This window comes from Protopterus annectens, chromosome 12.part0 (assembly GCF_019279795.1).
Source record: "Protopterus annectens isolate FY-2018-M chromosome 12.part0, PAN1.0, whole genome shotgun sequence".
NCBI classification, from domain to species: Eukaryota; Metazoa; Chordata; order Ceratodontiformes; family Protopteridae; genus Protopterus; species Protopterus annectens.
In genome coordinates this window covers 141,634,982-141,651,740 of record NC_056746.1, presented here as the reverse complement: position 1 = coordinate 141,651,740, position 16,759 = coordinate 141,634,982, and the positions used below count along the sequence as shown (strand labels likewise).

The 16,759-nt window shown below is 44.6% G+C and overlaps 1 protein-coding gene across 2 annotated transcripts in view; it reads left to right on the top strand.

The window, feature by feature from the left end:
• ABCC1 (ATP binding cassette subfamily C member 1) overlaps positions 1–16,759 on the top strand; it is a 1,301,041-nt gene that overhangs the window by 211,720 nt on the left and 1,072,562 nt on the right. For both annotated transcript variants that reach the window (XM_044089159.1, XM_044089158.1), the window contains exon 2: positions 16,239–16,415. In XM_044089159.1, coding sequence (XP_043945094.1) covers positions 16,239–16,415 — 177 coding nt within the window. The remainder of the gene's footprint in view (positions 1–16,238; positions 16,416–16,759) is intronic.

Here is a 16,759-nt window from a genome sequence, read left to right as displayed (position 1 = left end):
TCAAGCTTGTCACCTCAACAAGGGACAGCCTTTTACTCAACCCACAGCCAGGCAAACACTGACAACAGATGCATCGGATTACGCCTGGGGAGCACACATGGCAGGAAAATGTATTCAGGGCGAGTGGCCCACAGAGCAAAGGCATCTTCACATCAATCAAAAAGAGATGCTAGCTGTACAAAATGCACTTGTAGCTTTCAAGGACCTGCTGCATCCAGGACAACTGCTACTAAAGACAGACAACACCACAGTTATGTGGTACATAAACAAGCAAGGGGGCACACACTCGTACCCCCTCTGCAGACAAGCCATGACCTTGTGGAATACAGCTCTAGACTACCAAGTTCATCTGCAAGCACAATTCCTGCCAGGAGAGAAAAACGTACTGACAGACGACCTAAGCAGAAACATCATAGATCCCCACGAATGGGAATTGAATCCACAAATATTCAGAATGATAACACAAAAATGGTGGAGCCCGGACATAGATCTGGGTTTGCATACCCAATGAACTGCCAGCTACAAAAATTCTGCACAAGGAGTTACCATCCACAAGCATGGAAAGTGGATGCCCTCTCATTCAGCTGGAAAAACCTGCAAGTATACGCCTTCCCTCCTTTACCTCTCCTTCCAAAGGTGCTCATAAAAGCCAGGCAAGAAGAGCCAAAGATGATCCTGATTGCACCAGACTGGCCACGCCAGCACTGGTACCCAGTCTTAAAGAACTTAGCACAAGAACCACCCTGGATTTTGCCTCAAATGCCACATTTGGTGACACAGCACAACAATCGGATACTTCACAGCCAGCTAAAGACCTTAAACCTAGCTGCATGGAAAATTCCTTAGTCAAGCAAGCAATGCCTCTCTCCAAAGCTGTTATGGATGTCATTCTGGAGGCCAGAAGGCCTAGTACCAGGAAAGCCTACTCGGATAAATGGAAGAGATTCTGTGCCTGGAACCAGGCGCGCAGCCTTGACCCTCTTGTCCCAAACATTCCTCAGATACTTCAATATTGAACTGAGATGCTGGACAAGGGCCTCTCCTCATCCATCAAGATCCACGCCTCGGCCATTTCTGCTCATTACAACACGGATCCACCAATTTTTTCTAATCCTTTGCTCAAACAGAACCTCAGAGTGGCTAAAAAACATAAGACCACCCCATAGAGCACCTACCCCAACTTGGGACCTCAACTTTGTTTTGGAAAAATTAACTTTACCTCCTTTTGAGCCAGATAACACAGCAGAATCAAAATCCATCTCTTGGAAAACTGCTCTGCTACTGGCAATAACATCAGCACAAAGGGTTTCAGAATTACAGGCACTAATGGCAGTGGAACCTTTCCTCATTTTCCACCAGGACAGGGTGCCTTTAAGAACTAACCCTACGTTTATGCCAAAGGTAGTATCAAGTGTGGCTCTAAACCAAACTATTCACTTGCCAACTTTCTATCCAGAACCACAGAACAAAGGGGGGAGACTACTACATTCTTTGGACATTCACAGGCAGTTACGCTTCTGCTTGGACAAAACCGAAGCTCTCAGATAATCTGAGCAATTATTGGTAGCATATGCTGCAGGAGCACAGGGAAAAGCCATCTCAAAACAGCCTATCTCAAAATGGATAGGACATTGTGTATGTTTCTGCTATACTCACCATGGGAAACCTGCACCTAGCAGCATTAGATCTCACTCCACCAGGGCAACATCAACTTCAACTGCCTACCTCAGAGGAGTACCTACCAAGGATATTTTGGAAGCAGCAACATGGAGTTCTGTGCATAACTTTACCAAGCATTATCATTTGCCTTTATACTCCAAATCCAGAGCTGGCTTCGCCACTGCTGTGCTGCAGGGCCTTTTAGCCACCCCTAATGCCTTATAGAACCAGCCTCCCTACCTCAGCTTTGGGATTCCACCCAAGTGTAATGACTGCAGCAGTGTAACACGATGAACATAGTACAGTTTTGTACCTACCATAAATGTAGATGTTTGAGTGTAGAGACTGCTGCAGTCCAGGTTACCCTCCCTCCATCCCCTCTTACTTGCTGGTACGTACCTATGCCTTCTACCCTTTACTACCTATGGGGAGTATTTGCTGGTAACTGAAAGTTGTTGTTTGCTTTTCTTATGTATGTTTTATTAGCAGTTAGAATTGCCTACCTATTTGGGGACACCTGACATCTGGGGCAAGAAAAACTGAAGAAAATGGCGTCGGCTGCATCTTATACACCCCTGTCGCACTGACGTTGGGGAGGAGGTGATTGCAACCGACGCTGGACCAAGACTTTGGAACTCAGGCCGACTGAAGAACCGCCTGACGGCAGGATAACCCAAGTGCAATGACTGCAGCAGTGTCTACACTCGAACATCTACATTTATGGTAGGTACAAAACTGTACTTTAGCTGTTGAGATGTAAGCATGCATGTCTGTATAGTCTGTCAGTTAATCAGTTTGTTTATATTTTGTAATGGTGCTATCCATCCTGATGTGTTTTTATGTATTTAAGCATGTAAATGACCGACCCCGCCTGTTTATCTATACTAGAGTGGGACGAGCGACAAAACTGATGCTGTTGGTACTTTCTGTGGCACCTAACCCATTCAGGTTCAGTCTTGGCAGTTGCATTTTTGGAGTCCTTGCTAATTTGCTGCTCAGCCTTTGAGATATCATTTTTGACATTTTTGATTTTGGACATAGGTCCAGAGGGCATCTACCCTTTTGTCAGGGTCAAGTTCAAAACTAACCTTTCTGACACTGACTTAGTTGGGTTTTAATCTTAGGCTGTCTGGGTCTGTATTGGCTCTCAATATGGTGTTGATATTGATCTCGGCATCATTAATTCAGACAGTTGTACATTTTGCTGCCCTGTGCATCTGTATCCACAGTGACTGACTGTGGCCTTGACCAGGGACTTTCAGCCAACCAATCTCTTGTCAACAGGAAAGGAAGGCCCTAGGGGCTCTTCCAGAATCAGCCTGTTGCATCTGAATCACTTCAGGCATCTTTCTCCTCATCTTTCTCTTCCCTGCTAGAAGGAGCACCTTGGATTCCCCTTGTAGTTTCTCACTTCAGATTAACATTCAATTCCTTGTATCCCCTCAGATAATCTAAAGATGTTCATCGTGTTACACTGCTGCAGTCATCACACTTGGGTTATCCTGCCGTCAGGCGGTCCCGCAGTCGGCCAGAGTTCCAAAGTCTTGGTCCGGCGTCGGTTGCTGTCGCTTCTTCCCTGATGTCAGTGCGCCAGGAGTATATAAGAGGCATCAGACGCCATTTTCTTCAGTCTTTCTTGCTGCGCGGTGCCCGAAGCAGAAGCAGTTCGCAAGTGCCGGTCGGCCGACTCCTGAGATTTTCAAATCGAATTTCAGACCGAAGTCTTCAATAAAGCTAAGTACCCTGTTGGGGAACCTTTTCTTGCCTCAGTCCGATGTCAGAAAAAGTTAACAATTGCATTTCTTGTGGGAAGCAAATACCTCATAAGGACTTTCATTCTTCTTGTATTCCTTACCTAGGCCCAGACCACGACGTCACAGGTTGTCTGTTTTGTGCTAGGTTTAACAAACGAACTATAAAACGTCTGTTTGATTTCGCCCGACATTATTTTGGTAGGAAATTTAATTATACCATGCCGTCGGAGTGACCGACGACCGGAATGCATAAAAAACGCAAAGATAAGGACAGGCAGCCGAGACCCAAACCAGACTCCGAGGCCTCTGCTAGGCCAGTCGCCAGTTCTCCGGTTTTCAGTGAGGCGCCTACGCAGCCCCTGACGACCGCTGATTCAGAACACCAGGTGGCATCCGATTCCCAAGAGGAGATTGCTAGGCCTCCACAACCTTTATCTTTAGGCCCTTCCAACTCCATGGCTGAAGGAGATTCCGGTGCAGTTGAAACGCCTTCAGTTGCAGAAGGTGTCTTCAGACCGACTACACTCTCACTATTAAACCCTATGCAAAGCTGAAAACGCCTTTAAAAGCAAAGAAGACTGTACAGCAGTCTCCAGTACAAGGCCCCATGCCTAAGAAACAGATGCTTAAGATGGCTGAAGACTTAATTACCCTAATCAGGGGTTCCCATCCCCCTCCTGATAAAAGGCCTAGACATGAGGAGGACTACGCTTCCTCTGACCAGGTTTCAATTTCCTCAGATTCTTCTGAGGAACAGGAATATTCTTTTCCCCCTTATGAAGACTCTGATGCTGAAGAGTCTATTCCTTCAGCATCTCCCCCAGAAGACTACTCTTTTGGGGAAATTTTACATACCATGAGGGAACATTTCCACTGGGAAGGCCAGGATTACTCTGATTCTACGAAAAGGCTCCGAGAGTTCCGTTTACCAGCCCAGCACAGACCACTTGCTATTCCACCAGTGTTAAACATTGTGGATGATTATTCAGAATCTAGCCTTAACCCAGATTCACTACCTCCTGCACCAGCCAAACCAGACAGATACTACAGAGTCCTTGATTCACACAAATTCCTATATAAAAGCCCTGTTGCTGAGGGCCTTAAATTGCCAGTTTCACATGCTGAAATATCAGCAATATCTGATGTCTCAAAACAAAAAATGATCACACATACAGAGCAGCCTGATTACAAGGAAATGCAAGATTTGTTGCATGCAGCTGAACAAGTGTGAAAACATACTTTGCAATGTGGATTTGATTCATTGGAAGCTTCTTGTAGAGCAGCAGTGACAGGGTCTGTCATACGTAGGCATGCTTGGTTAAAAGAACAAACTTTACCTGATCATGTTAAAGCAAAGTTATTGGATGCACATTTACAGCAGGATGTTTTATTTGGTGTAAAAGCAGAAGAGGTTTTAAAGAAAATGGAGGATAAGGCAAAATCTATGCAGACGGTCAAGGATTTTTTACAGGTTCAACCCCCTTGCTTCAGCAGAAATTGGCCAACCAAAAATTGGTCCTTTTCAGCTTCTGACAGACCACATAGGGGCAAATACAGACGCCCAAGGGGCAGAGGTCAGTCACAAGGCTCTTACAAGCCTCGACAATGGGGTGCCACAACCCAGAAAGAAGACAGGTCTCAAACTACCAGAAGACAAACACAATAACTTACCCCTCAGACTGCCAAGCAAATCCCTCTTGGCAGCTCCCTTGGGAGGAAAGCTAACACTTTTTGCAGACAACTGGCGCATAATCACAAAAGACAAATGGGTCCTAAATATTGTATCTCAAGGGTACATATTCCACTTTCACACTTTACCAAGGATAAAAGGAATGCCAAACCTACCACCAAATCAATGGGCAGAGGCTCAAAAACAAATTACAGCTCTCATGGACATGAGAGCCATTCAACAGGCTCCTACACAGGAGCAGGGACAAGGATTTTACTCAAGACTCTTTCTAGTTCCCCGAAAGGACAAAGCTTGGAGACCCATTCTGGACCTCTCAATTCTAAACACATATCTCGAGGTACCCAAATTCAAGATGCTAACACTACAGCAACTTCTTCCCATGCTGGGCAAGAAGGCTTGGCTAGTAACATTGGACCTCAAGGAGGCATACCTGCATGTCCCTATCAGACAAAATTGCAGAAGATACCTCCGATTTTTATAAGGTTCAACCCATTACCAATTCTCTGCACTGCCCTTTGGCTTATCTACTGCACCCAGGGTCTTCACAAAATGCCTGGCACCAGTAATTGCATACTGCAGACAAAGAGGAATTCAAATATATCCATACCTGGACGACTGCCTTATTCAAGCAGAAAGCAAGGACATTCTTTTAAAGCATCTGGCGTTTGTCCAAAACCTATTAAGTTGCCTAGGGTACACAGTAAACGAAAAGAAGTCAAAACTAGTGCCCTCACAAAACATAATATTCCTGGGTGCCAGCTTAAATACAACGGCCCAGATTGCTTATCTCACGCCAGACAAGCAAGGACAACTGACTCAATACTTCAAAATGATGGCAACAAAGACCCAACTCCCTGCAAGAAAAATTCTGCAGGCCTTGGGATTCATGGCATCTTGCATACTACTAATACTATATGCCAAACTGCATACGAGGAAATTACAATGGTACCTGAAAAGCGTATGGACTTGCCACAGCCTGGAAACAATAATACCACTAATTCCCTGCCTTCAACAGGAGTTTCTATGGTGGGCTCAGGCATGTCACCTCAACAAGGGTCAGCCTTTTACCTTACCCACAGCCAGGCAAACTGTAAAAACGGATGCATCGGATTATGCCTGGGAAGCACACATGGCAGGACAGTGTATTCAGGGCAAATAGTCTGCAGATCAAAGGCGTCTACATATCAAACAGCTTTCAAGGACCTCCTACATCCAGGACAACTACTAATAAAGACGGATAACACCACAGTGATGTGGTACATAAACAAGCAAGGGGGCACACATTCCTACCCCCTATGCAGGCAAGCAATGACCTTGTGGAACACAGCAGTGACCTACCAAGTTCAACTACAAGCACAATTCCTGCCAGGAAAGAAAAACACATTGGCAAATGATCTTAGCAGAAACATCATAGATCCTCACGAGTGGAAACTAGATCCACAAGTATTTGCAATGATAACTCAAAAATGGGGGAGCCCAGACATCTGTTTGCCCCCCCCCCCAAAACTACCAACTACGGAAATTTTGCACAAGGACATACCACACACTAGCTTGGAAAGTGGACGCCTTCTCATTCAGTTGGAAAACATTAACAGCGTATGCCTTTCCTCCACTGCCTCTTCTGGCAAAGGTGCTGCTGAAAGCCAGATTAGAGAGGCCACAAATGATACTCATTGCTCCAGACCGGCCACACCAACGTTGGTATCCAATACTAAGGAACATGGCTCAAGGCCCACCATGGATTTTACCTCACATTCCTCACCTGCTCACTCAGCAAAACAATCATATTCTACACAGCCAGCTCAAGACTTTAAATCTGGCTGCATGGCAAATTACCTAAACAACCAGTCAACACTTCTCTCTAAAGCTGTTATGGATGTCATTCTGGATGCCAGGAGGCCCAGCACCAGGAAAACCTATTCAGACAAATGGAAAAGATTCTGCACCTGGAACCAGGCTAAAGGCCAGAATCCCCTTGTCCCAAATATTTCTCAGATTCTACAATATTTAACTGCGATGTTGCACAAAGGACTTTCCTTTTCATCTATTAAGATCCACACCTCAGCTATTTCAGCTCAATACAACATGGATCCTCCTATATTTTCACATCCATTACTAAGACAGTACCTCAGAGGGGCTAAGAACATAAGACCGCCCCGGAGAGCACCAACTTGGGATCTCACCTTTGTTTTGGAAAAACTTGCACTACCGCCCTTTGAACCAGCTTTTACAGCTGATTTACAGTTTCTATCATGGAAAACTGCCCTGCTGCTAGCAATAACTTCAGCACGAAGAGTCTCAGAGCTACAGGCCCTAATGGCAGTGGAGCCTTTCATCATTTTTCATCAAGACGGAGTCGCTTTACGAACTAACCCTTCCTTTATGCCAAAGGTGGTATCCAGTGTGGCCCTAAACCAAACCATTCATTTGCCCACCTTTTATCCAAACCCCCAGACCAAAGGGGAAAAGATCCTACACTCTTTGGACATTCACAGGCAATTACATTATTACTTGGATAAAACTAAGGCTTTCAGAAAATCTGACCAGCTCTTTGTATCCTATGCTGCAGGATCACAAGGAAAGGCCATCTCAAAACAGACCATTTCAAAATGGCTAGGACATTGTATCCGTTTCTGCTACACACACCATGGGAAACCTGTACCTGGTAACATTAGGCCCCATTCCACCAGGGCTAGAGCAACATCAACAGCCTTCCTCAGAGGGGTACCAACCAAGGATATTTTGGAGGCTGCAACTTGGAGTTCAGTGCACACCTTCACCCAGCACTATCACTTACCTCTATACTCTAAAACCAGAGCTGGCTTTGCCACTGCAGTTCTGCAGGGCCTACTAGCTTCTCCAAACCCTGTTTAGTTCCACCGCCCATTCTTAGCTTTGGGATTCAACCCAAGTGTGATGACTGCAGTAGTGTAACATGATGAACATAGTACAGTTTTGTACCTACCATAAATGTAGATGTTCGAGTGTTCACACTGCTGCAGTCCAGGTTACCCTCCTTCCATCCCCTCTGACCTAGCTGAACTTTTCTATACCTTTCCATCCTGTACAGCCTTTGTGGTGTATTTGCTTGTAACCGAAGGTATTCCTTTTATATCTTTTATTAGCAATATGTATTGCCTACCTACTTGGGGGCACCTGACATCTGGGCCAAGAAAAACTGAAGAAAATGATGTCGAATGCCTCTTATATACCCCTGGCGCACTGACGTCAGGGAAGAAGCGACAGCAACCGACGCCAGACCAAGACTTTGGAACTCTGGCCGACTGCGGGACCGCCTGATGGCAGGATAACCCAAGTGTGATGACTACAGCAGTGTGAACACTCGAACATCTACATTTATGGTAGGTACAAAACTGTACTTTTAGGAAAGTACTGGCAGTGATGAGGTAGAAGGTGTGATGACCAACAGACCCAGGACTCCTCTCTTGAGAAGATCCTGCAAGAAGCCTTTCAGACTCCTGCAAAAGGCTCCTCCTCTGTAGAAACCTGATGTCCAGCCTTCTTATAAAGAATCTATATTGGTTGACTCTGGAAAGTGTGTGTATGTATCATCTATATTCATTTTATGGCTACTAAACTATGCATCACACATGTTATTTTTCCAGCAGGAGCTGGCCAGTGACAGCCCAGGAGTAAGTTGAAGGTACAGATCGTCACTATATCTTCAGTTTTAAACCTCAGGATGTGACTTGCATGTATCTCAGTTGATGGTGCAGCTAAGATAGCAGGTGCTACCATAGTTCTTAATTGTCATGCTTGGCTGTGCCTCTCATATTTCACTGAAGCTTATAAGGCATTCTTTCAGAATGTGTCCTTTCTTTTCAAACTTTCTTCCTAACATATCCTTTGATCTATCCACCCTTGTCAAACCACAGATTAAAGAAAAGCTGGGTATTATGGAAACAGAGGGAAAAATCATCATAGCTGTTGAAGTCAAGTTTCAGACTTGTCTAGCTTTTTGGTGTACAGGAAAAGACCCAACTACAATCCATTTGACCAGAGATGGATTGTTGATTCTGTTGCTAGCGAGCCAAGTAGTGGAGGGTGAGACACAGCAGCTGATGACTGTGCAACCATCCTAGAAAGGGGAGGAAGCCCTGCCAACTAATTTGAGGTTGTCAACTTGAGAGCAGATACCTAGCATGCAGTGTATGGGCCAAGGACGATGACTTACTTCTACAAGATGTGTTTCATGGTAGCCTTAATGAGCTATGTACAGGAACATGTAACCTAGTATATGAAGGTGCAGGAAAAAGTAAAATATGCATTAATCAGCTGTGTTGTGGCAATGTAGTGCCATTGTACTTGCAAGCTTAAGTTTTAGTTTAAAAAAATTCTCTGGCATTGATTGGGAAGTGTCTCCACTAGAGGGATCTTTAAAGTGATTTGCTGTCACATATATTTTGCACCACAATGTCCAGACCATGTATCACTGCTCATTCTCATTGTAAATGACCTTGCTATATGCTTTTGTATGTTTCATAAATTTTGTCTTCCCTTAAACCACACTTGTCCTCCTGAACATTATTCTGCATGTTTCATTTCAAGAAATTGCATTTATTTCTGTGAGATTTGCCCCTACTTTAAAAATATTCTGCCTCCAATGTTATTTACCTTGGAGATAGATTTCCAGTTTGAATTTTGAGCCGCAACACCTTTATGACTTCAGTGGGTGTGCAATAGCAAATAATAGCTAAATGTACCTTGTGTTTCGTTTTCCTTAAGCAAAGACTTTCAGAAATAATAGACATAGTGATGAAACAGCAAGGGAGACATATTTCCAAAAAAAGTATCATGAAATTTCACTTGGCTGCAAGGAAGCAGACTCATAGAAATGCTGCATAGGGAGAAAAACTGTTAAGTATTGCTTTTTAGTACGTGTTAAAAAAAGTATGGGAATCATCCACTGGGGAGGTAGCTAAATAATACACTCTGATGAAAGGGAATGTGTTTAGCGTGTAGATGTCCTTCAAGGATGCATCTGCAGTCATCACATATGGGTTGTCCTGCCTCAGGCAGCCCTTCGGTCAGCCGGATTCCAAAGTCTTGGTCCGGCGTCGGCTGATGTTGCCCCTTCCCCGACGTCAGAGCGCCTGGGGTATAAAAGCGTCAGCCGACGCCATCTTCCTCCGTCTTTCTTGCCGCGTGGTGCCCGAAGCAGAAGCAATTCGCAAGTGCCGGTCGGCCAGCTCCTGTAATTCAGCTAAACCGAAGACTTCAAAAGCTAAGTACCCCGTTGGGGACTCTCTCTTGCCTCAGCCGATGTCAGATAAAATTAATAATTGCTTAACTTGTGGGAAACAAATACCTCATAAGGATTTCCACTCTTACTGCCTACCTTGCCTAGGCCCAGACTACGATGTCTCGGCCTGTTCCGCCTGTGCTTCCTTCAACCGACGCACTCTAAGACGTCGGTCGGAGTTTGCAGAGGATTTTTTTGGGGCTAGTTTTGCTTACAAAATGTCGTCGGAGACTCCGACTTCACATTTAATGAAGAAACGCAAGGACAAGGACCGACACCCGAAACCGCGGCCAGGCCTACCAGTCCTCCGAAACTGTACAACCGACAACCTCGGCCCCGGAGGCCACTTCTGTCTCGGTTGTTGAATCTCCTTTGGAATCTGGTGTCCAGGAACCTTCCGACACCATTCCCTTAGACAAAACTACACCAACACGTGGTGCAGCCAGGCCTCCTGCATCCATGTCTATTAAGGCATTCTCTAGGGCTAAAGCTGCTAAACACTCAAAATCTATGCCTCCCAGGGTTATCCCTCAGGGACCCACTACAGGTTCTCAGATCCTTAGTCTAGCAAAGGACCTTATTTCATTAATTAGGGGCTCTCAGCCTCATCCGGACAGGGGCTCTCAACCTTCTACAGCAAAAATGCCCAGGGTTGAGCCCTCTGATCCCCTCTCCTCAGATGAGGCCTCTGCTGGCTCTGCCCTCTCGGACTACCAGGAGGAGGCTTTTTCGGCCTACGAGGATTCAGATGCAGAAGAATCTATCCCTTCGGCCTCCCCTCCTGAAGAACTGTCTTTTGGGGAAACTTTGCACACTATGAGGGAGCATTTCCAATGGCAGGGCCAGGAATTCTGATTCCAGGAAGAGATTAAGGACCTTCTTGCATTTGCCTCCGCATAGACCTTTGGCTATTCCCCCTGTTTTGAATGTCATTGATGATGTGTACTCAGAATCTAGCACAACCCCTGACACTCTCCCTCTGGCTCCTGCCAAACCTGATAGGTACTACAGGGTCCCGGAATCGCATCTTTTCCTTTACAAGGCCCACTCTGCTGATCCAGAAACTATTTCCCAGGGCCCTAAAGGGGTTACAGCTGCCACTACAAAAAATCCACTTCCCTCTGAAAGGGAGTCCAGGGCTTTAGAGCGATGGGGTAAAAAAGTGTATACTTCTGCCACCCTTGCTATGAGGGCTTTAAACTGTCAATTCCATATGATACAGTACCAAGAATATTTGTTAGATGAATTGCATAAAAAGCTGTCTTCACCTGAACCCCTAGATCGCAAATCACTTCAGGATCTGGTACATAACTCTCAACAGGTTAGCAACCATTTTTTGCAGTGTGGTTATGATGCATTGGAAGCTTCATGTAGGTCAGCTATGACAGGTGCAGTTATACGTAGACATGCTTGGCTGAAGGAACAATCTCTGCCAGACCATGTTAAAGCAAAGCTTCTGGATGCTCCACTGGAAAAGCAAAAGTTATTTGGCACCACTGCTCAGGAGGTCTTAAAGAAATTTGAAGAAAAGGCAAAACCTGTACAAACAGTCAAAGATTTTATGCAGGTCCAGCCACCAAGATTCAGCAGAAATTGGCCTTCCAAGAACTAGTCCTTTCCAGACACAGACAGATTTCAGAGAGGCAAGAACAGGCGTGCCAGAGGTAAAGGGCAAGCTAGAGGCTCCTACAGAGGACGTCAATGGCAGCATCCCAACCAGAGAGGTAGTGCAGGGCCTACAACTGCTGCACAAGGACAGACTCAATGACTTTACCCTGACACCGCTAACCAGGGCTCAACTGGAAGCACCTTTGGGTGGAAAGCTTTCCTTATTTTCAGAAAATTGGCACATTATTACAAGGGACAAATGGACACTACAAGTAATAGACAAAGGATACAGGTTCCATTTCCACACATTACCGAAAAGAAAAGGCATGCCAGACCTGCCACCAAATCAAAGGGCAGAGGCTTTGAAACAAATCTCCAACTTAATGAAAATGAAAGCAATAGAAAAGGTTCCTCTCGCAGAACAAGGCCAAGGATTTTATTCCAGACTCTTCCTTGTTCCAAGAAAAGAAAAGCAATGGAGGCCTATTCTCGACTTGTCCGCACTAAATACTTATCTCATTGTGCCAAAATTCAAAATGCTGACTCTACAGCAACTCCTTTCCATGCTGGGCAAGGGGTCTTGGCTGGTAACTCTGGACCTCAAGGAGGCATACCTGCATGTCCCTATCAGACAAAGCTGCAGAAGACACCTCAGATTTCTTGCAGGTTCAGAGCATTATCAATTCTCAGCATTGCTCTTTGGCTTATCTACTGCACCCAGAGTATTCACGAAATGCCTGGCATCAGTAATTGCACACTGCAGACTTCAGGAGATGCAAATATACCCGTATCTGGACGACTGCCTTATACAAGCGGACAGCCAACAAATTTTGGTAAATCACTTGAATTATGCCATCTATCTTCTTCAGGCCTTGGGATATACAGTCAGCATTCACAAGTCAAGACTTGTACCATCCCAAAGAATAACTTTTCTGGGTGCGGATCTAGACACAACCACCCAGATGGCTTTCCTCACAGAAGAAAAACAAAAACCAACTACCGGATTACTTCAAAAACCTGTCAAGACAAACTCAGCTGACTGCAAGGAAAATCATGCAGGGCCCTGGGTTACATGGCTTCTTGCATTCTTCTGATTCCTCAAGCAAGGCTACATATGAGGAAACTCCAATGGTACCGAAGGAGTTTATGGACTCAGCACAGTCACAGCTTGGAAACTTTGATACCACTCATCCCATGCCTTCAAAGGGAATTTCTGTGGTGGGCTCAAGCAAGTCAGTCAAACAGGGGTTTGCCCTTCAGCAAACCAATAGCCAGCCAAACCATTACAATGGATGCTTCAGATCACGGATGGGGAGCGCACATGGAAGGAAGATGCATTCATGGACTATGCTCACAAAAAGAGCTACGCATGCACATAAACCAAAAGGAAATGCTGGCAGTGATGCATGCAATCGAGGCCTTCAAGTTATTTCTACATCAAGGCCACCTGCTAATAAGGACAGACAACACTACAGTTATGTGGTACATAAACAAGCAAGGAGGCACCCATTCCTACCCTCTTTGCAGACTGGCAATGAATCTATGGGGACTCTCAATATACAGCTGCAATCCCAGTTTGTACCAGGAAAAGACAATATACTGGCGGACAGCTTAAGCAGGAACAACATGGATGCACAGGAATGGATGCTGCACCCAGACATCTTCCATCAGATAACACAATCATGGGGGAGACCGGACATAGACCTCTTTGCCTCCACACACAATCATCAGCTGGGCAAATTCTGTACAAGGACATATCACCCACAAGCATGGAAAGTGGACGCTCTCTCTTTCAGCTGGAGGGATCTAACAGTGTATGCATTCCCACCTCTTCCATTAATGACCAAGGTCTTACTGAAGATCAGGGCAGAGCAGCCAAGAGTGATTCTGATAGCTCCGGACTGGCCAAGACAGCACTGGTACCCATTGCTAAAGAGCATGTCACGGACAAAACCATGGCTTCTGCCACAATGGCCGCTTCTCCTGACACAGCACAATTACAAAACTCTGCATTCCAACCTGAAAACATTACAGCTAGCTGCCTGGAAAATACCTTGACTCATCACCAGGATAAGCTATCCAAGAAAGTGAAGGATATCATCATGGAAGCTCGCAGGCCTTCCACACGAAAGGCATACTCAGCAAAATGGAAAAGATTTCACACCTGGAGCACCTCAAAGGGCCTAGATGCAACAGTTATGAACATGGCGCATATCCTGGAATATTTAGCAGAAATGCTCCACAATGGCCTGTCTTACTCTTCCATTAAAATTCATGCTTCAGCAGTTTCAGCAGAGTACAACACTGATCCTCCTGTCTTCTCTCATCCTCTGCTAAGACAGTTTCTAAGAGGAATTAAAAACATCAATCCTCCAAGGAAACCACCACTGCCTACTTGGGACCTTAACGTGTTGGAAAAACTAACACTGCCTCCCTTTGAACCAGCAGCATCTGCAGAACTACAGTTCCTCTCATGGAAGACTGCCTTCCTTCTGGCCATAACCTCAGCAAGAAGAGTATCTGAGTTACAGGCCCTCATGGCAGTACAGCCATTTCTTATTTTTCATCAAGACAGAGTCTCATTGAGAACCAATCCTTCATTTATGCCAAAGGTGGTATCTAGGGTCTCATTAAACCAAGCTATTCACCTGCCTACCTTCTTTCCAAATCCACAAAACAAAGGGGAAAAGCTTCTGCACACCCTGGACATACACAGACAGTTGTGCTACTACTTGGACAGAACTAAAAATTACAGAAAAACTGACCAGTTTGTAGCATATGCTGCTGGTATACAAGGAAAAGCAATTTCAAAACAGACAATTTCAAAATGGATAGGAAATTGCATTCGTTTCTGTTACTCCTTTCCTGGAAAAACTGCACCAGCTAACATCAGACCTCATTCGACCAGAGCCACAGCCACCTCCACAGCCTTCTTAAGAGGGGTGGCTACCAAGGACATTTTAGAAGCTGCTACATGGAGCTCCGTGCATACATTTTCCAAGCATTACAACTTACCTTTATATTCCAGGTCCAGAGCAGGCTTTGCTACGGCAGTCCTGCAGGGCATTTTAGCTACATCATCCTTTACATAGATCCTCCACCCCCAGATTGGCTATGGTATTCTACCCATATGTGATGACTGCAGAAGCATCCTTGAAGGACATAGTACAGTTTTGTACCTACCATAAATGTAGATGTCCGATAGGTATGCATCTGCAGTCAAGTTTACCCTCCCTCCTTCCCCTCTGTGGTATTTCTTGGGTACATTCCCCTCTCATAGCTAGCTGGGGTTATCTATTATGGTGTATTTGTTTTTATATATGTATATATTTTTGTGCATGTTTGGAATTTATTGCATTTCTCCAAATTTAGCCTTCCTTAGAGGGCACCTGGCATCTGGGGCAAGAAAAACTGAGGAAGATGGCGTCGGCTGACGCTTTTATACCCCAGGCGCTCTGACGTCGGGGAAGGGGCGACATCAGCCGACGCCGGATCCAGACTTTGGAATCCGGCCAACCGAAGGGCTGCCTGAGGCAGGACAACCCATATGTGATGACTGCAGATGCATACCTATCGGACATCTACATTTATGATAGGTACAAAACTGTACTTTATCCTTAGTGAGCTACATGCTGCTTGTGGGTTGTAAGGTCAGCAGATCAGTTTAAATTTGTGCATGCTAGCATTATCGATGAGTAGAAAACATTTTGTAATATTACTTTACTACTGACAGTATGAAGTTATGGTACACTCGACCCATTTGCTGTACTCCTTCAGAAATGCTAGCTTTGTGATTGAAGTTTTTTAGTGCCAGTAAAATGGTTTCCTGTATGACTGTATACCTGTTGAGTTTCATGCTGTAAAGTTCTTATGTGCCACATTTTATAGCTTCTGAGAACCAGTTTATTGCTTTATAGAACATCAGATTGCTGGGCAAGTAAATTTTTCTTTGTTTTTTTTTCACATTCTTGAAAAATACATTTAAGCTGACTACATGGGATATAAATGATGAGCACTTAACTTTCTTGGGTGGCGTAAGCCAGGGAACCTTGTTGGATAGGCTTACTTAGGCCGTTGGACCAATAGCCTAGTACCTACCTATGAACTTAACTAGCTGTATACTTCTGTACATTGGTGATGTGCACTTTATGCATACTTTCACATCTTCAGTTTTATATAACAGTAATAGAAACAAACATATATGGGCATTTTGTGGTTATGGATTTTTAAAACAGACATTTGTTTTGTTTTTAATTTTTTGTAGGACTGGAATTTGACCTGGCATAAAGATAATCCTGACTTAACCTCATGTTTCCAGAACACTATCTTGGTCTGGATTCCTTGCATCTACTTATGGATCTGCTTCCCATTTTATAGCCTTTATCTTCATCGTCATGACAAGGGTTATATCAGAATGTCTCATCTCAATAGAGCTAAAACGGTATGTATTTTATTACACATCTAATTGTGCTTTCTCATATTAAGGAGGTGTATTTTTTCCAGCTGTGTTGAATTTTTCAGACTTGGAGGTAGCATATATATACCTCACGTTACTTAACCAGCTGTTTTTGGAATGTAGTATGCAAATTTCAATAAGTTCAGTAAACCACAGGAAAATTAATAAGCCTCTAGTTTTAACTTGTTTAATAGAAATGCCCTTTCATGGTCCTTCGACTAAGAACTCAAAGTAAAGTGCTGCTTGGTATGCATTGCCAGCGAAGTTGATTTCCTAAAATGCATTAAGGCCATTCTCAAAAAGCCTTCTCATGAATGGATATTCTCATC